General features: G+C 41.6%; 1 protein-coding gene across 7 annotated transcripts in view; it reads right to left on the reverse strand.

Moving 5' to 3' along the window:
• Positions 1-286: 286 nt before the first annotated feature.
• LOC115169866 (aspartyl/asparaginyl beta-hydroxylase) overlaps positions 287-19,558 on the reverse strand; it is a 29,985-nt gene continuing 10,713 nt past the window's right edge. For 3 of the 7 annotated variants that reach the window (XM_029725926.1, XM_029725927.1, XM_029725924.1), the window contains exons 2-11: positions 18,312-18,467; positions 17,921-17,965; positions 17,141-17,209; positions 10,063-10,140; positions 8,851-8,922; positions 7,936-8,652; positions 7,443-7,547; positions 5,519-5,560; positions 5,285-5,329; positions 287-2,807 (exon numbers count right to left, since the gene is read on the reverse strand). In XM_029725926.1, the coding sequence (XP_029581786.1) occupies positions 2,800-2,807; positions 5,285-5,329; positions 5,519-5,560; positions 7,443-7,547; positions 7,936-8,652; positions 8,851-8,922; positions 10,063-10,140; positions 17,141-17,209; positions 17,921-17,965; positions 18,312-18,467 (1,337 nt within the window). In that variant the 3' untranslated portion in view covers positions 287-2,799. The other 4 variants (XM_029725930.1, XM_029725928.1, XM_029725925.1 and 1 more) reach the window with 3 other exon arrangements.

Genomic DNA, 19,558 nt, shown 5'->3' on the forward strand with positions numbered 1-19,558 from the left:
CAAGGGGTCTGAATACTTTCTGAATGCAGTGTAAGTACTGTAGGTCTACGTCAATTAGCATAAGCATGCCTGAAAAATAAGATTATGTAACAATTCAATTATTCAAAATGAACTTGCCCAAAGTGAAGCAATAAGGAGCAATAAAAATCATACAATACCCTTTAATACTTCCCTATAATCCATGTTAGGCTACTTTAAAATAAAACAGTAGGACTGCCTGAACTTTTGCATTGAGAATCTCCAGGTGCACCTGTGAACGGACGGACTAGAATAAATTACACCATGGTGCTGTCCCAAACTTTTATTGCAGCCCCTCAACAGAACATTTACAGAAACTGTGAGTCATCCAACCCTGCATACAGGATGCATTTTCACAATCATTTAAAAACGTTTTAGCCTATACAGCAGGATACTATGTAAACCTCTAACATGTTTTTCTGTTTGTGTGTGAACCTCTGTTCATATGTGAACTGCAATTTCAGATTGTACTGATGTTTTCTGTTATTGCTAGTTGTGCAATCAAGTCTGTTCTGGGCAGCAGTGCCCCACCTTTCACGTATGGCTTTGAAAAAAGTTGAACACTTTCTTTAAAATTCAGAAGAAAAACAGTTTTGATCCTAGAAAGTGTATTTTTATTTAAAAATATTGAACAGATATCTATCTTGTAAAGTTTTGTATAATGTAAAATTAACACCATGTTAAAAATTCACATCAACTTCAAAAGTGTTAGGGAATAGAAAAATACCCATTAGTGTTATAGAAAAAAGACAAAATATGTCCTAAGAACTATATTGCAACCACTTGATTTGTTTTATATGTCAAAACAAACCGTTTTCCCCCCCAGAAAAGATGAGCATTGCAGCATTTCCTACAGTCATTAAATCAGCATCATATCGTCTGGCACACCCCTTATTACCACAATGCACAGAAAACTGCTACAATGGAAAGATTTTAAAAAATAACACACCAATTTGAATTCACAGAAACATTACGGAGGAGTTTGAACACAGACTAGACACGTAACTCCTTCAAAATATTAAACATGATCGTAACCCTCCAACATCAAGTCCAGATCACCAGCTAGCATCGTCCTTGTAGTAAAAACAACAATGACAACATTCATGACAATAACGTCAATAGTAAATGCTAGCCAAATTCGAGTTGGGTGTCGTTAGGACATTAGAGTTAACAGGTTACACAGTCACGTTCCATTCTAGATGTACTACAACATTTCTCATTGAACAGTTGGTTACAGTTGGTTTTAGGGGCTGCACTGAAACACATGCAGAGGGACAACAACAAGATGTGTTCCTGGTGTCTGCTAAAATCTTCCACAATCCCAGACAGTCATAAATCTTTGTTCCAAATTAAGCACTTACCCTGGGCTACAGCCAGTTAATACACAAGTGAAAGTGGACCTGTAGATTTTGAGAGAAATGGAACAAAAGTTTATGAACATTGTTGACGCAGACTTTTTTGTTTTGTGTTTAAGTGTATTGAATTATGAATTTTGATGAATCAGATTCCTGTTGGAACAGGTGTGTGTGTGTGTGTGGCAGACCTATTGGGAGGACCTGGGACACACACGGCACAGCAGTCAGGAGGGCCTGTTTTACCAGGAGACTGGGTGGGGTTGTATCAGACCATTACCCCCGAGCAGCTACATCCACACAGCTAAACCTAAGGGTTACGACCATATACGTGGAGACCCTGGCCTTCCCTCGTCTCCCGGTATTTATTTTGTATCCGTTTTCCCCAGAACAAAATAGCATACGCCAACATATCTCCCATTTGGAGAGTTTACTTCCAACCCAAATACTGTCCAAAAGAGACAAAAAAAAAAAGTTTAAATAAAATAAAACTCGCATTGCTGGAAAATAAATGTGTTCCCATAGATCCTAAGAAATACAAAAAGATGTTCACTGTTGTGGCTCGAGGTCTGAGTGAGTCAAAAACACTTTCAGTACTTAAGAAATATCAGACAGTGAGAGGTACTAGGAGTTGGAACAAACAAAATGAAATGAGGAAGAGTCTCGAACACATCTTAATGAGAACTACGGCTAATAGGGATTGTTTTTCAAAGCGATATGTCTACAGACACAGTCGCATGCACACACAAAACATCTACACACATTCTCAGTCATACACACTAAAGCTCACACACACTCGCCCAACACGTCACCTGACTCGTCCGAGGTTACCTTCCACGTGTAGTAGACTCACTACATACTGGTAATACAAAACTTAGAGTGAAATTGCCACGAAAGATCAGTGCAGCTTTGCATAATACCTTCACGTTTAACAAAAAAAACAAAAACATAAAAAATGTTAAAGTTCTGACCCACGATTCAACAGGGTGAAATCACACTGCTGAACTCGGTTCAGACATGTGAAGATCTTTGACTAGCAAAGCAACACGTGCCTCTGCTTGTTATACACAGGAAAGGAAAAACAGCGTACAACTCACATGATCTACCTACATCCGGAAGAGAAATTCATGAATACTTTCCATTATAGGAAATGGGAATTCTTTAAACTAAAAATCATGGAAACAAAGTAGAACAAAAAAGAAAACAAAAAGGCAAGAGAGAAAAACAACATACTAATCAAACAAGTAATGGAACAGTGAGATTTTACACTAATGGAAGAAAAACTAAATTCTGAGTGTGTGAGTGAGAAAACGGAGACAGTGGCGAACGTCGTGGCAACGCTACTCTTTCTCTGGAGTTGGGGAAGCACGGCTGCACGTGCTCAGTGGGCTGGTCCTCGCTCCGTCTTACAGCGCTGAGACCGCAGGCTCTACGTTTCTATGGAATGAAGATAGTGAGGTCAGTAAGTGACAGTGACGGAGTACAACAGCAGAATTCAAATCAAAGTTATCATTCAATTTAGTTAATATTTCAATTACAATCTTGTAAAGAAAATATTTAGACAACATAATGTACTAATACAATGTATATGATTACTACATCATTACTACAAAATGACAGCACAATCAAATTGATAAAAACAGGATTGATGCCCTCCATTTCAGTTCTACTCACATCATAAGTAATCTAGCAATAATTTGTTTAATAGGATCAAAAAATCCTCTTAAACAATATGAAAATATGTCAAATGAGTGGAATTGCTCGAGCCATTTTATAAACGGTGTTTCATAAACCAGCCTCAAGGGGGAGCTACAGCCTACACTACAAATAGCTGCACTGGCCTCCATTACACACCACAAGGAAGAGTTAAGGGAAAAGTCTAAACGGGATCCTTGGGACATCCCAACTGATGAAATTTACGAGTTAAATTTAAGTAAGGGTTAAGGTAAGGATCACGGCTAGCACTAGCTGAGAGTTAAGTCCTTTGAACAAAACCTATCTTGATGGGATTAATCCACTGACCAATAATTACAGTCATCATTGCTGACACAAAGTCCATATTAAGCTTCAACACAACACAATAAAACCATAACGCCAAACAGTGTGACCAATGGTTCTTCTCTTTGGCAGAATGTGCCATAAGGCCTACACATTTTAGACAACACTACCTATTGATCAAGCGTTTCCTACCTGGCATGGGCTTCAAAGTCAGGAATATCTTATCGTACAACATACACAGACAGGCTATTTTTTGTCTGCTGTGGAAACAAGACCAAAGGTCAGACTCACTGGAAAAGCTGGGTTTCTAGTGACACGTTTTGTTAGATAGCATGACACCATACTGTATGATACTGTACTGCTGATTAACCTGTCAAGGTATAGGGGGCAGTATTTTCGATTTCGGATGAAAAGCGTGCCCAGAGTAAACGGCCTAATACTCGGGCCCAGAGTCAAATATTTGCATATTATTAGTAGATTTGGATAGAAAACACTCTGAAGTTTCTAAAACTGTTTGAATGATGTCTGTGAGTATAACAGAACTCATATGGCAGGCAAAAACCTGAGAAAAATCCAACCAGGAAGTGGGAGATCTGAGAATTGTAGTTCTTCTTTTGAATCCCGATAGAAACTACAGTGTCTGTGGGGTCACGTTGCACTTCCTAAGGCTTCCATTGGCTGTCAACAGCTTTCAGAACGTTTTTTTCTCATCATTCTCCTGTTACCGGGCAGAGAATAGTAGCTCAGTCAATAAGGGGACTGCCTGAGGACAAAGGGCTTGGTGATGCTTGATCCCGCCAGCGCGCCCCTCCTTCTTTTTCTCCTGGAATGAATACGCTATTGTCCGGTTGGAATATTATCGCATTTTTACATTAAAAATACCCTAAAGATTGATTGTAAACAACGTTTGACATGTTTCTATGAACGGTAATGGAACTATTTGACTTTTAGTCTCTGGTACTGCGTTATGCTTTTGGATAGTGATCTGAACGCACAAACAAAACGGAGGTATTTGGACATAAATATGGAGTATTTCGAACAAAAATAACATTTCTTGTGGAAGTAGGAGACCTCGGAGTGCATTCTGACGAAGATCAGCAAAGGTAAGAGAATATTTATTATAATAATTCAGAGTTTTGTTGATGCCAGAACTTGGCGGGTAGCTATATAGCTTGCTTCGATGGCTGAGCTATGTACTCAGAATATTGAACAATGTGCTTTTTGAAATCTGACAAAGCGGTTGCGTCAAGGAGTAGTGTATCTATAATTCTTTCAATAACTGTTGTAAATTTTATCAACGTTTATGATGAGTATTTTTGTAAATTGATGTGCACATTCACTGGGAGTTTTGGTGGGAATACATTTCCTGAACATCACGCGCCAATGTAAAATGCTGTTTTTGGATATAAATATGAACTTTATCGAGCAAAACATACATGTATTGTGTAACATGAAGTCCTATGAGTGCCATCTGATGAATATCATCAAAGGTTAGTGAATATTTTAGCTGTACTTTTGGTTTTTGTGATGCATGTCCTTGCTTGGAAAATGGCTGTGTGGATTTTCTTGTGAAGTTTATGTCCTAACATAATCTAATTTTATGCTTTCGCCGTAAAGCCTTTTTGAAATCGGACAATGAGGTTAGATTAACGAGAGCCTTATCTTTAAAATGGTGTAAAATAGATGATTGTTTGAGAAAATGAAATGATGAGATTTTGGCTGTTTTGTATTTTGAGCCATGCTATTTCACTGGCTGTTGAATAGTGTGGGACGGTCACGTTCCACCTAGCCCAGAGAAGTTAATATCCAAAGGGAAAACTATCTATTAAACAATGATTATGTACTCAGTACAGTAGGCCTAAATCCAGCTGGAAAATGTAGATTCTGTGAAATGTTGATTCTTCATTAAAGTTTACCTGTTGGTGCATCTTCAATCTGTTCTTCTATCTCGGTATGCTCTTCTGTAGAAACAAAACAAACCACAGTTGGAACTAAAAAAACCCAGCTTCAACAGTCTTGAGTACACTACAGAGCAGTACTACTGGCCATGCTTTCAGAGAACAGGATCAACGGCCACTATGAAAGAATACAACATATAGAGAAGTGCTGTCCCTAGTTAGAACATTGGACTGAGTTATCTTAGCACCAACCTGTGAACTCTTCAAATGGCTCATCAAATTCATCTATCTCCTCTGCAACAGAGAAGCAACAGTTGCAGTTAGTTGGGGGAGAGACAGAGACAGAAAGAGAGAGACATACAGACACACAGAGACACAGAGAGAAAGAGAGCACTGAAGAAAGAATAAAAGTAAATTACTTTCACGGTTGAAACATCTGGAGGTACAACTGAAGTGGGAAGTTTACATACACTTATGTTGGAGTCATTAAAACTCGCTTTTCAACCACTCCACAAATTTCTTGTTAACAAACTATAGTTTTGGCAAGTCGGTTAGGACATCTACTTTGTGCATGACACAAGTAATTTTTCCAACAATTGTTTACAGACAGATTATTTCACTTATAATTCCCTGTATCACAATTCCAGTGGGTCAGAAGTTTACATACACTAAGTTGACTGTGCCTTTAAACAGCTTGGAAAATTCCAGATAATGATGTCATGGCTTTAGAAGCTTCTGATAGGCTGATCGACTTCATTTGAGTCAATTGGAGGTGTACCTGTGGATGTATTTCAAGGCCTACCTTCAAACTCAGTGCTTTTTTGCTTGACATCATGGGAAAATCAAAAGAAATCAGCCAATACTTCAGAAAAACAATTGTAGACCTCCACAAGTCTGGTTCATCCTTGGGAACAAAATCCAAACGCCTGAAGGTACAACGTTCATCCGTACAAACAATAGTACGCAAGTATAAACACCATGGGACCATGCAGCCGTCATACCACTCAGGAAGGAGACACGTTCTGTCTCCTAGTGATGAACGTACTTTGGTGTGAAAAGTGCAAATCAATCCCAGAACAACAGCAAAGGACCTTGTGAAGATGCTGGAGGAAACAGGTACAAAATTATCTATATCCACAGTAAAACGAGTCCTATATCGACATCACCTGAAAGGCCACACAGCAAGGAAGAAGCCACTGCTCCAAAACCGCCATAAAAAAGCCAGACTACGGTTTGCAACTGCACATGGGGACAAAGACCGTACTTTTTGGAGAAATGTCCTCTTGTCTGATGAAACAAAAATAGAACAGTTTGGCCATAATGACCATCGTTCTGTTTGGAGGAAAACGGGGGATGCTTGCAAGCCGAAGAACACCATCCCAACCGTGAAGCACGGGGGTGGCAGCATCATGTTGTGGGTTTGCTTTGCTGCAGGAGGGACTGGTGCACTTCACAAAATAGATGGCATCATGAAGATGGAAAATTATATGGACATATTGAAGCAACATCTCAAGACATCAGTCAGGAAGTTAAAGCTTGGTCGCAAATGGGTCGTCCAAATGGACAATGACCCCAAGCATACTTCCAAAGTTGTTTCAAAATGGCTTAAGGACAACAAAGTCAAGGTATTAGAGTGGCCATCACAATGCCCTGACCTCAATCCTATAGAAAATTTGTGGGCAGAACTGAAAAAGTGTGTACGAGCAAGGAGGCCTACAAACCTGACTCAGTTACACCAGCTCTGTCAGGAGGAATGGGCCAAAATTCACCCAACTTATTGGGGGAAGTTTGTGGAAGGCTACCCAAAATGTTTGACCCAAGTTAAACAATTGAAAGGCAATACACTCAATTAGTATTTGGTAGTATGTAAACTTCTGACCCACTGGGAATGTGATGAAAGAAATAAAAGCTGGAATAAAATCATTCTCTCTACTATTATTCTGACATTTCACATTCTTAAAATAAAGTGGTGATCCTAACTGACCTAAGACAGGGAATTTTTACTAGGATTAAATGTCAGGAATTGTGAAAAACTGAGTTTAAATGTATTTGGCTAAGGTGTATGTAAACTTCCGACTTCAACTGTATATACTTGCATGTGCACATACGTAGTCACACACACACACACACACACACACACACACACACACACACACACACACACACACACACACACCTGGAAGCTCTTCCTGAAGAGCTTCCTCCTCTTGAGTTTCTTCTGATTCAGCTTCTGCTTCCTGTTCAGACTCTTCTTCTTCTGCCGCTTCTTCTTCTACCTCTTCTTTGGAGCAAAGCAACAATGGATATAAGAACACACCATTATTTTCCAAAACACCGATTGAATCTATTATTTTCCAAAAGGTGACATAAGCAATGCAAAATGGACAGGAGACAGTGAGTGCCCTATTCACTACCCCAAGATGAGTTGTGAGAAGGGCCTGTGCATGATCTCTCTACATACATGTAGCTATTCTCAGCAGATAATGTGTCAGTGTCATACACTTCAGCAATGCAGCACGTGGCGTTCAACAGTGCTCGTTCTGAAAGCAGTGTGAAGAAAAATGACTCGTCAGCACTTGAAAGGATTTTTGGTTCAATACTTTTTAGACCCAGATTAAGCCTACCTGGAATAAAAGTCTATTGTTCTGTTCTGGATTCTTTTTCCTTACCCTCTTCTGCTGGTGCTGCCTCCTCTTCCAATGTCTCCTCTGCTGCTGGCTCCTTCTCCACAGCTTCCTCCTCAACTGGTGCAGCCTCTTCTTCTGCGGGCGTGGCATCTTCCTCAACAGCCTGTACCATGGCAGCAACTTCCCCATCAACTGGGACATCTTCCTCCTCAACGGGTGCATCCTCTTCCTCCTCAGGTGTGGCCTCTTCATCAACCACCTCCTCAACAGGTGCATCCTCTTCATCCTCAGGTGCGGCTTCCTCCTTGACTGGGGCGGCTTCCTCTACAACCTCTTCCTCAACGGGGGCAGCCTCCCCCTCGAAGGTCTCTTCTACAGTAGCAACTACCTCCTCCATAGGGGCAGCCTCTTCTTCAACTGGTACGGCCTCCTCAACATCTTCCTCCTCCTCCTCCACATCCTCTGGCTCATCCTCCAGTACTTCGGGCTCTTCCTCGATTTGAGGCTCATCCTCCTCGAAGGGATCAGAATGCTCCTCGAAGGGATCAGAATGCTCCTCGAAGGGATCAGAATGCTCCTCGAAGGGATCAGAATGCTCCTCGAAGGGATCAGAATGCTCCTCGAAGGGAGAAGAATGCTCCTCGAAGGGAGAAGAATGCTCCTCGAAGAGAGAAGAATCATCCTCCAGAACTTCGGGCTCTTCCTCAAAGATTTCAGGCTCATCCACCTCAGGCTCTTCCTCCTCAACAACCTCAGGCTCTGTAGGGAAAAGACAGCGTTAAGCAATTTAGCTGATAACGTGGATTTCCTGACAAAGCCAACTAAAGCAAGTTTGAACATGACACTAAGTTATACGAGTCTATGATATTGGTTGACATTTTTCATTTTAAACTTGACAATTTCAAGCCACAATCCATTCAAACATCTTAGAAAATGTTGTCAAGCTCACACACACACCTGGTGGGAAAGCAGTAGCTTCCTCTGCTTTGACGGCCTCGATCACTTCTTCAACAATGTGTTCTGGTGTGGCTGAAGCAAGGGGCAGAGGGGAACCGTTAGGACCATCCACCTGTTCCTTAACTTGAACTAAGGCATTACCTGGCATTCTTCATAGTATTCCTCTAGCACAGAACATTTCAAATGTCTTCCTTGAGACACATTTAAGAAACTGCTAAGTTTGTGTGTCAATAAAGAATAAGAAAGAAAAAAGTGTATGCTCCTTTATTAAAAGCTAAAATAAATCATGGACCTGTAGACCTACAGTACAGACACGGCTGACTAAAACCATGGTAGGTATAGCTCTGGTACATTAGTTTGTATTGTCACAACAGGTGTAGGTGTCTAATCGACAGTAGGTGGAAGCATGTCGTGTACACAACAGTGGTATTTGGCAAAAACAGATTATCAGAGCCAATGGGTAAATGGTAGATGAGGCTTATGTCCCCTCAACCAATGACAACCCCTCTGGGGAAATAGACTGGACAGGTGGCAGACATATGGAATAAATAGAGTCTACATGTTTGTACAGTGATTTTACTGGTTAACTCTCAACATAGACAGCTATAGCAGCACCATGTGGGTGTCTGGTGGTGGACACAGTTCTACTGAGGCTGAAGGTTTCATAAAAACCATCCCTTAAGAGCGAGTCAGCCTTAAGAGCGAGTCAGCCTTAAGAGCGAGTCAGCCTTAAGAGTGAGTCAGCCTTAAGAGCGAGTCAGCCTTAAGAGCGCTTGTGAGATTGTAGTTCTACTTTTGTCTAGTCCAGCCCGCAGTTCAAATTCAATAAAAATAGTGAGGAATAACTTGCATGTTTAGGCAATTAGGATACTGCATAAACGTCTGACAAGGGAAAGTAATATAATTGTAATATGAGGAAATTAGGTAGTAGGCTATGTTTGAGTATGGTCACATTCTTAACATACAGAAGGTATGTACAGTGTGGTAGAGTGTCTGCTAAATGATTCAAATGTAAATGTGTTTGTGGTATCTGTATGGTGTTCAAGGGATTTGCCCACCACCGATGCTACCGGTGTATTCTACGTTGGGTGGGTCTCATTGAGAGAGAGCCTACAGGCACACATAAGCTACCTCTTATGAGCTTTACCATCTACTACAGTTAAATGCTGCTGTGTGTGTGTGCACGTGTGTGCAGATCCGCAGGAGTTGTACCTTCTTCCACAGGTGCTGCAGGAGCCTCCTCTGGTGCTCCCTCTCTGCCAATGACGACAGTAGCCTTCTCTTTCAGCCCTGGGGGTTTTACATGTGATGCAGGGGGATGAGGATGACATGGCAACAACTCATGTTCAGGAGAAGTGCCTTTACGAAGGCCACAACTCTGTATGATGTATACTGTATTTGGCTAGGTGGCTTAGTAATATTCATGTATATGGCTAGTAATAATATAGTAACATTAGGATTGAGATCTAGGTCTTATGTATCAACTTTTAGAAAAAGAACATCATTCAAAAGAACAAAAATAAAAAGATAACATTTAAAGACTGATTTGGGTTGACTTTTGCGCTTCAACACTGAATTTGTATTGTGTTCCAATATGCTGTGAAAAAGTGAGGTCTATAGTGCTAAGAGAGAGATCGGGATAGGAGAACAAAAGAAGAGTGTTCCAGTAGAAATAGGAGAAAGTTCCCTTTTTGGCACAATGCATGACCTTGTGTATACATGTGATGCCCATTTGTGTAACACCAAAGCATCTTATTGAACCGTGAGACAAGTGCACTTGAAGACAGGAAACCTTCAAGTATCCAGCAACTTTATTAACACAGAACACACACAGCTGATCCTTTCAAATCTATCGTTTGTCCCTTGATGAAATCACGAGTTCCAGCTCCACTAAATGCAAAATAAATGATTGCGTCCTTGTCCAATTCTACTAATGTATTCTCTAGTGACTCTAAATAAAGTCATCTTTCTGATGTAAGATTATAGCACCTTGTGGTCCTCGTGGCACCGTTCATTCAACAGTTCATACTTCTATAGAGGACAGCATTGTGATTCTCACAAGCAGGGAGTGGCTAAAACAATATGCACTATACATTGCGGGAATGGGCACCCTGCAAACTAGGGGGTTTCCTACTCCCATTCGCAGAGGTTTGTAACTGGAGTGAGACCTCTCACAGGAGGGGTTTCTCATGAATCTTTTAACATCCTGTGTCACTGTCACCGGGGGGGGTTGAATGATCACCGACATCAGTGCAGGTGTGAAGAGTCTCGCATCATTTCCTCACCCCCTTATCAGACACCTTGAGCTTTTTAGCAGAAGCTTTGGGGGCCTCTTTACTTTTGGCCTCTGCCTTCTGACCCACTGCCTCTGCCTCTTTCCCTGAATTCTTCTCTGGCTTCTTCTCCTTCTTAGCTTTCTTGCCCTTCTCTTCCTCCTGCTCTTTGTCTCTCCTAATCTTCTCCAAGGCCTTCTCAAACTCCTCCTTCTCTATCTTCTCCTCCTCCTCCTTCATTCTAGCTGCCACCGCCACCTTGGCCTTCTTTGCTGACTCATCCCTCGTCAGCCCCAGGACCTTCTCTTCCTCCTCCCTGGCCAGGATGTTCCTCACCTCGGCCAGCGCCATCTTGGCAATCTTTTTGGCCTCCACTCGCTCATGGATGATGGCTAGCTGCTGTTTCAGGGCCTCCCTCAGCTTCCAGCCCACATCTTTGGTCAGAGGGTGTTCTGGGATACGAGAATACCGTTTAGCTGTTTTGACACATTTTTTTCGCCGCCAGGCTGCTAGGATCACACTGCAAGCATTTTTCGGACCGCACTCCAAGCATTTAGTAGGTTGCAAAGCACCCTGGGTATTTGGATTTGCTGACTGGGAGTGTTAGGATAACAGCAAGTGGCATCTTTCTGCACTTTAGAAAGGTGTCGCTAGAATTGAGCCTGTCAAAATGTAAGGTATATAGGGGTGTGGTCTGACACCTCTTAGTACACGAATGGGATTCAGTTAGTCCAACAGTTATATGAATATAACACCTAGCACACCACTGACAAGATGAATTTCCATTATTTCATACCAAATACCCTATTACTACAAAAGCGGTAGTCAAATAGAGCATGCGGCTAAAAACCAATTCAAGCGTTTATGCCAAGAAGCATAACCATAATTTTCATCAATTCAAACTTCATTCTACTAGTAAATAAACATTCTAAAGACCACAATGTGGTTATTAGAACTAAAGCAAGACCTTTTTAGCTCAAAGTCTACTGTATACTGGAACACACAAGGTTCCTCATGCAATACCTTTCTGGGCTTCTCTCTTGGCAGCATGTCTTGGCTTTTCATCTGAGGTTTAGGAAAACAACAAGTTAAATACGGTTATCGTCTCAGACGGGTGTCTGCTTGGTACTCAACCACCAATAGGAACAGCCGAATCGAAAAGCCTACCAATAGTAGGGGAGAGCAACTGTTACAACAGAACAAAACCAAGCTCAACCAATAACAGATAGAGGGAAGTATTGTACCCTGCTCAGCTTTCACTGACACCATTGGCAAGCTTATACACAGGCAAATATTTATTATCCAGCGGGGCTAAGCTTTTCTTTCACAATCTAATAATAAAGCCTTTGACATCCAGCTTTTGGAGTATTAAGAGTCATTTGTACCATAGCAGCTGGGGTGTAGTCACAATTTAGGGGCAAATTCAGTATTAATTAAAAAACAAAATGAGCCAGACCTCAATCATAGAGTCTGAGTTATAGGCAAAACACGGAAAAGCTGACAAAATTCTACAACTAGGCAACCTACAAAGCAATCTGGACATTGGTCCACGACAAAGTACCTTCTGTCGTCTTATTTTTCTTGAACTTTGTTTTTGGAGATTCTGTTTCAACTAAGTCGATAGGGAAAAGAAAAAACAATGACTACTGTAAGAAATCATCACTAACTTAGTCATGTTAAGTTTTCAACATTTTAGCAGGATATACAGGTTCTCTAACTAGCAGACCAGCTTTCCATGAATGTGATGCCATGCATTCACACATCTAAAAAGTAGACATTTGGCTGAGTCGGCTACTCAGAGCTTCTTGACGTTTTACTCTCAGCAGAGATAATTGGTGGGCGGGGTACCTCTGTGTCTCGCTCTTTTCCGATCGCGTCGAGGTTCTGATATTTTTCAAAAGGAACATGGCATTAGTAGCTAACAATCAGGTGACCATTAAAAAAATGATCTGAATATTTGACAACTCAAAACATGCCCATGCTACAGCTCATAGACAACACATGCTAACACACTCATAGTGCTTACCCATATGTCCTATTCTGATGGTTTCATTACATTACTTGTAGGAGTATGTACAACTCAGAAATGACCACCACGTGAGTGTAACATGACTGTATAAGGGATTTTACACCTAACCAATACATTTGGATTCATAATCATTCAATTTGAGGATCATTGACCCTTCTGTCAATGGTGCCAAAGACCAGATAAAACAATAGATGGTAGTCCACCATTAACCTCACCAGTTTAACCTGTTATGTAGCTATACTGTCGTTGTTCAGTCATTGGACTTGAGCACCAAGTCAAGTCTAAATTATTGAAGCCAGTATGAAGTCTGAATGGGCTCCACCCAAAAGCTTGTTCAGCAGGTTTCTTGCATCTTTAACAGTGCTATTCCTTGTACCTTTCGTGCCAGACATTTGTGTTTGCTAATACTTACTAGAAGCCTGTGTTTGTTTACAAAAAAACGTTCAATGTTGTCATAGATTACACATTTCTTTTACCATGCAATTACAAATGACTGGAACTTCACTCTCCAGCGGTTGAGTTCCACCTATAGGCTACAATGTTTAGCATTTAAAGACCTAGCTAGCTGGGTGAGTCTCTTTAGGGTGTGAGTGTGAGTCAGCACCGATCTGTTTCAGAGATCTGGGGTTGAGGTTATGACGTTGGGGTTGACATGAAGATAATGCCATATCTTCTGTGTCTCAAATCAGGTAAAATGTTCATGGGGTGTGGAATTTGGTAAAAGTCCTTGAACTCATTTTAGCCATTGAGTAAGGCTCCAAATGCATGGAATCCTCAACAGGGAGCACGCTTTCCCAAAACGACCTCATATTTCATAACCCTGTTTTAGGACTTCTAAACAATTGGTTTAAGGAACAGCCAAAAGCTAGTTTCTCAAGGGGTTTGCTTTAAGAAAAGAAATGACTAACACCTGTGTAATAAGTCCTTCATCAAGCCGGTCTCTGAATATCTAATAGTAGACGATCAACTGTGCAAAGTCTCTTGGCCAATACATACAAATGCACTACTTATCCAGACACAAATGCACACTATTTGTATTGTGTTTAACAAATTGATGAGGAAGACAAAAATGGAAAGACGGGGACAAATAGCTGACCTGAAGACGTTTAAAAAGCAACAAACATGAATAGTGATCCTAACACGGACAAGAGACAAAGAAATACCATAACGAGGGAATGCGTCACTGATAATGGCTTAAAAAATACCCTTCAACAAGCTTCAATAAACTAAGACGAAATGATGAACAACTCAAGTAAAAAAATACACATATAATTCCTGCTAAGTGGATAAATATGTGCTGTGGTTAGGACCCTAGGGCATGCAGTACTGTGGTTAGGACCCTAGGGCATGCAGTACTGTGGTTAGGACCCTAGGGCATGCAGTACTGTGGTTAGACCCTAGGGCATGCAGTACTGTGGTTAGGACCCTAGGGCATGCAGTACTGTGGTTAGGACCCTAGGGCATGCAGTACTGTGGTTAGGACCCTAGGGCATGCAGTACTGTGGTTTGGACCCTAGGGCATGCAGTACTGTGGTTTGGACCCTAGGGCATGCAGTACTGTGGTTAGGACCCTAGGGCATGCAGTACTGTGGTTAGGACCCTAGGGCATGCAGTACTGTGGTTTGGACCCTAAGGCATGCAGTACTGTGGTTTGGACCCTAGGGCATGCAGTACTGTGGTTAGGACCCTAGGGCATGCAGTACTGTGGTTAGGACCCTAGGGCATGCAGTACTGTGGTTTGGACCCTAGGGCATGCAGTACTGTGGTTTGGACCCTAGGGCATGCAGTACTGTGGTTAGGACCCTAGGGCATGCAGTACTGTGGTTTGGACCCTAGGGCATGCAGTACTGTGGTTAGGACCCTAGGGCATGCAGTACTGTGGTTAGGACCCTAGGGCATGCAGTACTGTGGTTTGGACCCTAGGGCATGCAGTACTGTGGTTTGGACCCTAGGGCATGCAGTACTGTGGTTTGGACCCTAGGGCATGCAGTACTGTGGTTTGGACCCTAGGGCATGCAGTACTGTGGTTTGGACCCTAGGGCATGCAGTACTGTGGTTAGAAAAAGGAGACAACCATCTGTTGTCAAAGTGCAACTGTTCATTGCATAAGTTCGTAGTTTGCAAGCAGTCTTCTCAGTGGAAATGCACATATCCTAGAAAAGCATTATTCAGTCTGGCATTTGAAAGTGCTCCAAAAATCTCAAAGGCATAGTCTTCGTCCCTCTACAGGAAATCTTCAAAAAGAGACTTGAGAGGTTGACTGTGCCATGATAAAACCCTTTAGAAAGTATTCTACTAGGGATTGGGGATTTTAAGGAGGGGTTTTCCACAAACACTTGCTCCTCAAGCAATGGGAAACAAGTCTAAAAGAGCAACAAGTTGGGACCTCATACCAAGAGGGATATGGCTACTGGTTACTGGTTGTGGAGGCCTAAGATCACACAACCCTTTCCCTGAACCCCGTCAGTCTGAGAAGTGCCAGCACTTTCTTCCTCCTCCTCCGCTGCTCCCTCCTCATCCTCAAATGGTTCAAACGGGTTTATGAGGCCATAGAGGAAGGTGAAGAAGCCTTGAAACCAATCAGAGCCCTCCTCCGCTAACATATCCAGGACCTCCGCGAGGGAGTCCGAGCTTTCCTGACTGCCATCTTTGGTCAGGCCTACGCAAAGAGGGGAAAACAAGGAAAGAGAGGAAGGGAGAAAAGGAAAGAGGAGAAAGATGTGGTAGAGCAGGAAAAAAGGAGGAAAGGAGAGGGTGGAAAGTTTTAAGCGAGGTTAGGCAGCAAGGGAAACTATATGTAGGTCTAAGGTCGCATGAAGCAGAGTTAGAAACTAAAGAGAGGAGAGGATAGCAATAGAATAGCCTAGAGGGGGGCATGCAGAGGGACTCTACAGAATCTATCACTAGCAGCAGGGGGACAACAGCTGTGCCAGACAGGCAGTGGTCTGGGTGACAAAGCAGAGCAGGAGTCTTTATGGCAGAGAGCGGCAGAGGAGACAATATCAGAACATGGGACCACCTCTTTGGAGAAAACACTCCTGAAGTAAGCTCTCCCTTTTGTTTAGAAAGAAAATAGCAACTTTAAGATATGACAAGCGACTTTGAGATGAGAGAACACCACATCTACGTCCTTGTAAAGTTATTCTTAAAGCATGCAGCAGTTTGGCCCTGTGCTAACTGTGGCGCATGTCTAGTGATAAATGGATGTCATGTCAGTGGTGTGGGCCTGAAACACAATGGTCAGCATGGAATCCAATTCCAGACACCATTTCACACCATGCACATGCAGACCTCGTGGATTCATTGTTCAGTTTGTTTGGTACAATTGACTAAAATAGTCCCGTGGTAGAGATCCGGTATACCAAAGTCAGTCATGCAAAACAAAACCCAAATCATTTGGTGGGAGGAGCTGCTCATTGGGATGGGCTCATTGTAATGACTGGAATGGAATCAAACACAAACGATATGGAAATCACATTTGACTCCATTCCATTTCTGCCTGTCACGTCCTGACCATAGTAAGATGTTATTTTCTATGGTAGAGTAGGTCAGGGCGTGACAGGCGGTGTTTTGTGTTTTTCTATGTTTAGTTTCTAGTTTTCTATTTCTATGTTGTCGGTTTTTTGGGATGGTCTCCAATTAGAGGCAGCTGGTCCTCGTTGTCTCTAATTGGAGATCATACTTAAGTAGGTTTTTTTCCCACCTGTATTTGTGGGTAGTTGTCTTCTGTTTAGTCTATGTACCTGACAGAACTGTGCGCTTTCGTTTGTCTCTTTGTTCTTTTTTCCTTTAGTGTTTTGCGTTATAATAAACATTCATCATGAGCAATCAACACGCTGCGCTTTGGTCCACTCTCTACGACAGCCGTTACACTGCCATTCCAGCCATTGCAATGAGCCCATCCTCCTATAGCACAGCCCACCAGCCTCCCCTGATTATCACACAAACATGTCAATAAATAACAATCCAGTAAAATCGATGAACTTGCCTAGTAATACTTTAGCATCCTCCACATCGAAGTCACCATCTCCATCGGCGTCATAGGACGAAAGTTTACCTAGCAAAGAAACAGGAGTCAGTCTTTAGCCACGGGTCAATGGGGGTTGGGTATGAATGGTGAAATGAGGTGGGATAATACATTATGCAACTGAATCGAAAGCGGGATGGGGGACACTAGCATTTAAGTTATAATAACATGTTCATTGCCACTATTCTTACATGATTATTAGTATAATCATTAACATTCATTTCTGCATTTCCAGAAGTTACATCATTAAATTGCTATTAATTATCGTTAGCAATTTTTTAAATGATCATACTAGCGTTTCTGGTAAAATCACATTAGCATTGTAGTATCATGTTAGCGTTTCAATATTTATTTACTTTTAATTATGAGGTATAATAAACATAGCGTGGCTAAGTATTTTTACAAATTGTCTAGCTCGGCATTAAAAAAGCAAGGAAAATAGTATTTTGCCAGCTTTGGATTACATTTGTTCATTTACATTGCATTATATCTATGGCAGTGGAAATTATTTAATTGGTATTAATAATTAGAAATACAGTGTGAAGGTAGTCTCTCCTATGACATGTTAATTTAAGACTAATGCAAAACTTAAAATGAGTTATCTTTTCTTTGATAAGAATTGAGTCAAAAGCAAGTGATTAGACAACATGTATGGATTATTTCAATTAGGACAGGAGGGTTAGTGAGTGAAATGGTTGACACAATTATTTAGGGGCATGATCATAGGCACAAATATCATACCTTGCAGTGTCTCAGAGAGGGTACTTTGCATGTCCTTTGCCTTGGCTACATGCAAGATTAAGACCAGACAAAAACATTCACATTGGAGAAATGACAATATTTAAACATGAATCCAAACATGATTAGTGTACAGGCATATTCCGAGCCACACACTGAGCATGTGCACACATGCACCAAAGGTAAAACAACGTCAAGGTTGAAAAGTTGAAAGTTCAATGTTAAAATGCATCAAAGCACTCAGTATCACTTTGGGTTATTCCTCAATGACATTTGTGACTGGCGAAGGCTGAACGTTCTGTCAACAGACTATGACAGACTGCTTGCTGTAGCTAGTAGGAAATGTAGCCTTCCTACAGTTAACAGTTGTTTTTTATGTCAAGGTGTCACTTACCGATGGTGCCTTGGTAGTCGACCAGGTCGAAGTAGACGACGGCCACGGAGGTCCAGACCCCCAGGAGGGCCAACACCATGAACCAGGTGAAGAAGGAGCTTCCACCTGCTCCCTCAGGCTTCTTGCCATTCTTACTGGCTAGCTGTGCTTTGCCTTCTGTAATGGTGGGCGAGAGAGAAAAGAGTCAGACCTGAAGCCAATACTGTACAGGATAACGGCTACACACAAATTCACACAAATGCAATTTGTTCCATTTGAGTTGTGAGATGGTCAAAATACAGGCCTAAATGTTATCCAAATCAGAAAGCCTTTGTAGTTAAAAGAAGCTGACAGCTAAGAGAGATACTGCACCATAATACTTTGGATTATATGTTGTTTTGTTATTGCATTCATATACAAAACAAGGAAGTAAATGGGTAAGAATAGAGAAAACCCATGCCACTGACTACTTTTGGGTAAGAATAGAGAAAACCCACTGACTACTTTTGGGTAAGAATAGAGAAAACCCATGCCACTGACTACTTTTGGGTAAGAATAGAGAAAACCCATGCCACTGACTACTTTTGGGTAAGAATAGAGAAAACCCATGCCACTGACTACTTTTGGGTAAGAATAGAGAAAACCCGCCACTGACTACTTTTTTGCCACTTACAAGAGCAAATGGTATATAAAGTATTGCCTAAAAATAGCATGAAAACCAAATGAATGCCACAAACCTCATGAGGATTAAACATAGGCGGAGACTTTTCTAGTAACGGAATTATAATTCAGTGTGTGAATGTTCAAGCAAAAGCCCAATACATCTATGACTGTCCTCAGAGAGACAACAAGACAAAAGCAGTAGAGCAGCTAGTTATTCTGGGTGCTTTTGACACCGTACACAGAGCACTATGGGTAAAAATATCAATGTATTCGAAGAGATGGCAATGGAAGAATGAACAGGTGCCGAGTCCCCTACCCTCAAGCTAGGTCAAACCATTCACACATAGGCAGATGCACCATATTCAGATACACAGCACCTGCTCATGTCAATGTAGGTGACAGTTATAAAAATATGCCTCGGTAAGTCCCAACAAAATATCCCGTTGCCGTCTGTCATAATTAATGCACCAATTAGTCAACTTGACTTTTTTGCAAATCCATCCACACACTACAGTTTCTGATGTTTCATTCTAAACTTAAATCAAGTTATACCAAAACCAAAACCATCTGCACCAAAACCAACCCAAACACTAGGCCCAATCCTT

Source organism: Salmo trutta, chromosome 31 (assembly GCF_901001165.1).
Source record: "Salmo trutta chromosome 31, fSalTru1.1, whole genome shotgun sequence".
Taxonomy (NCBI): Eukaryota; Metazoa; Chordata; class Actinopteri; order Salmoniformes; family Salmonidae; genus Salmo; species Salmo trutta.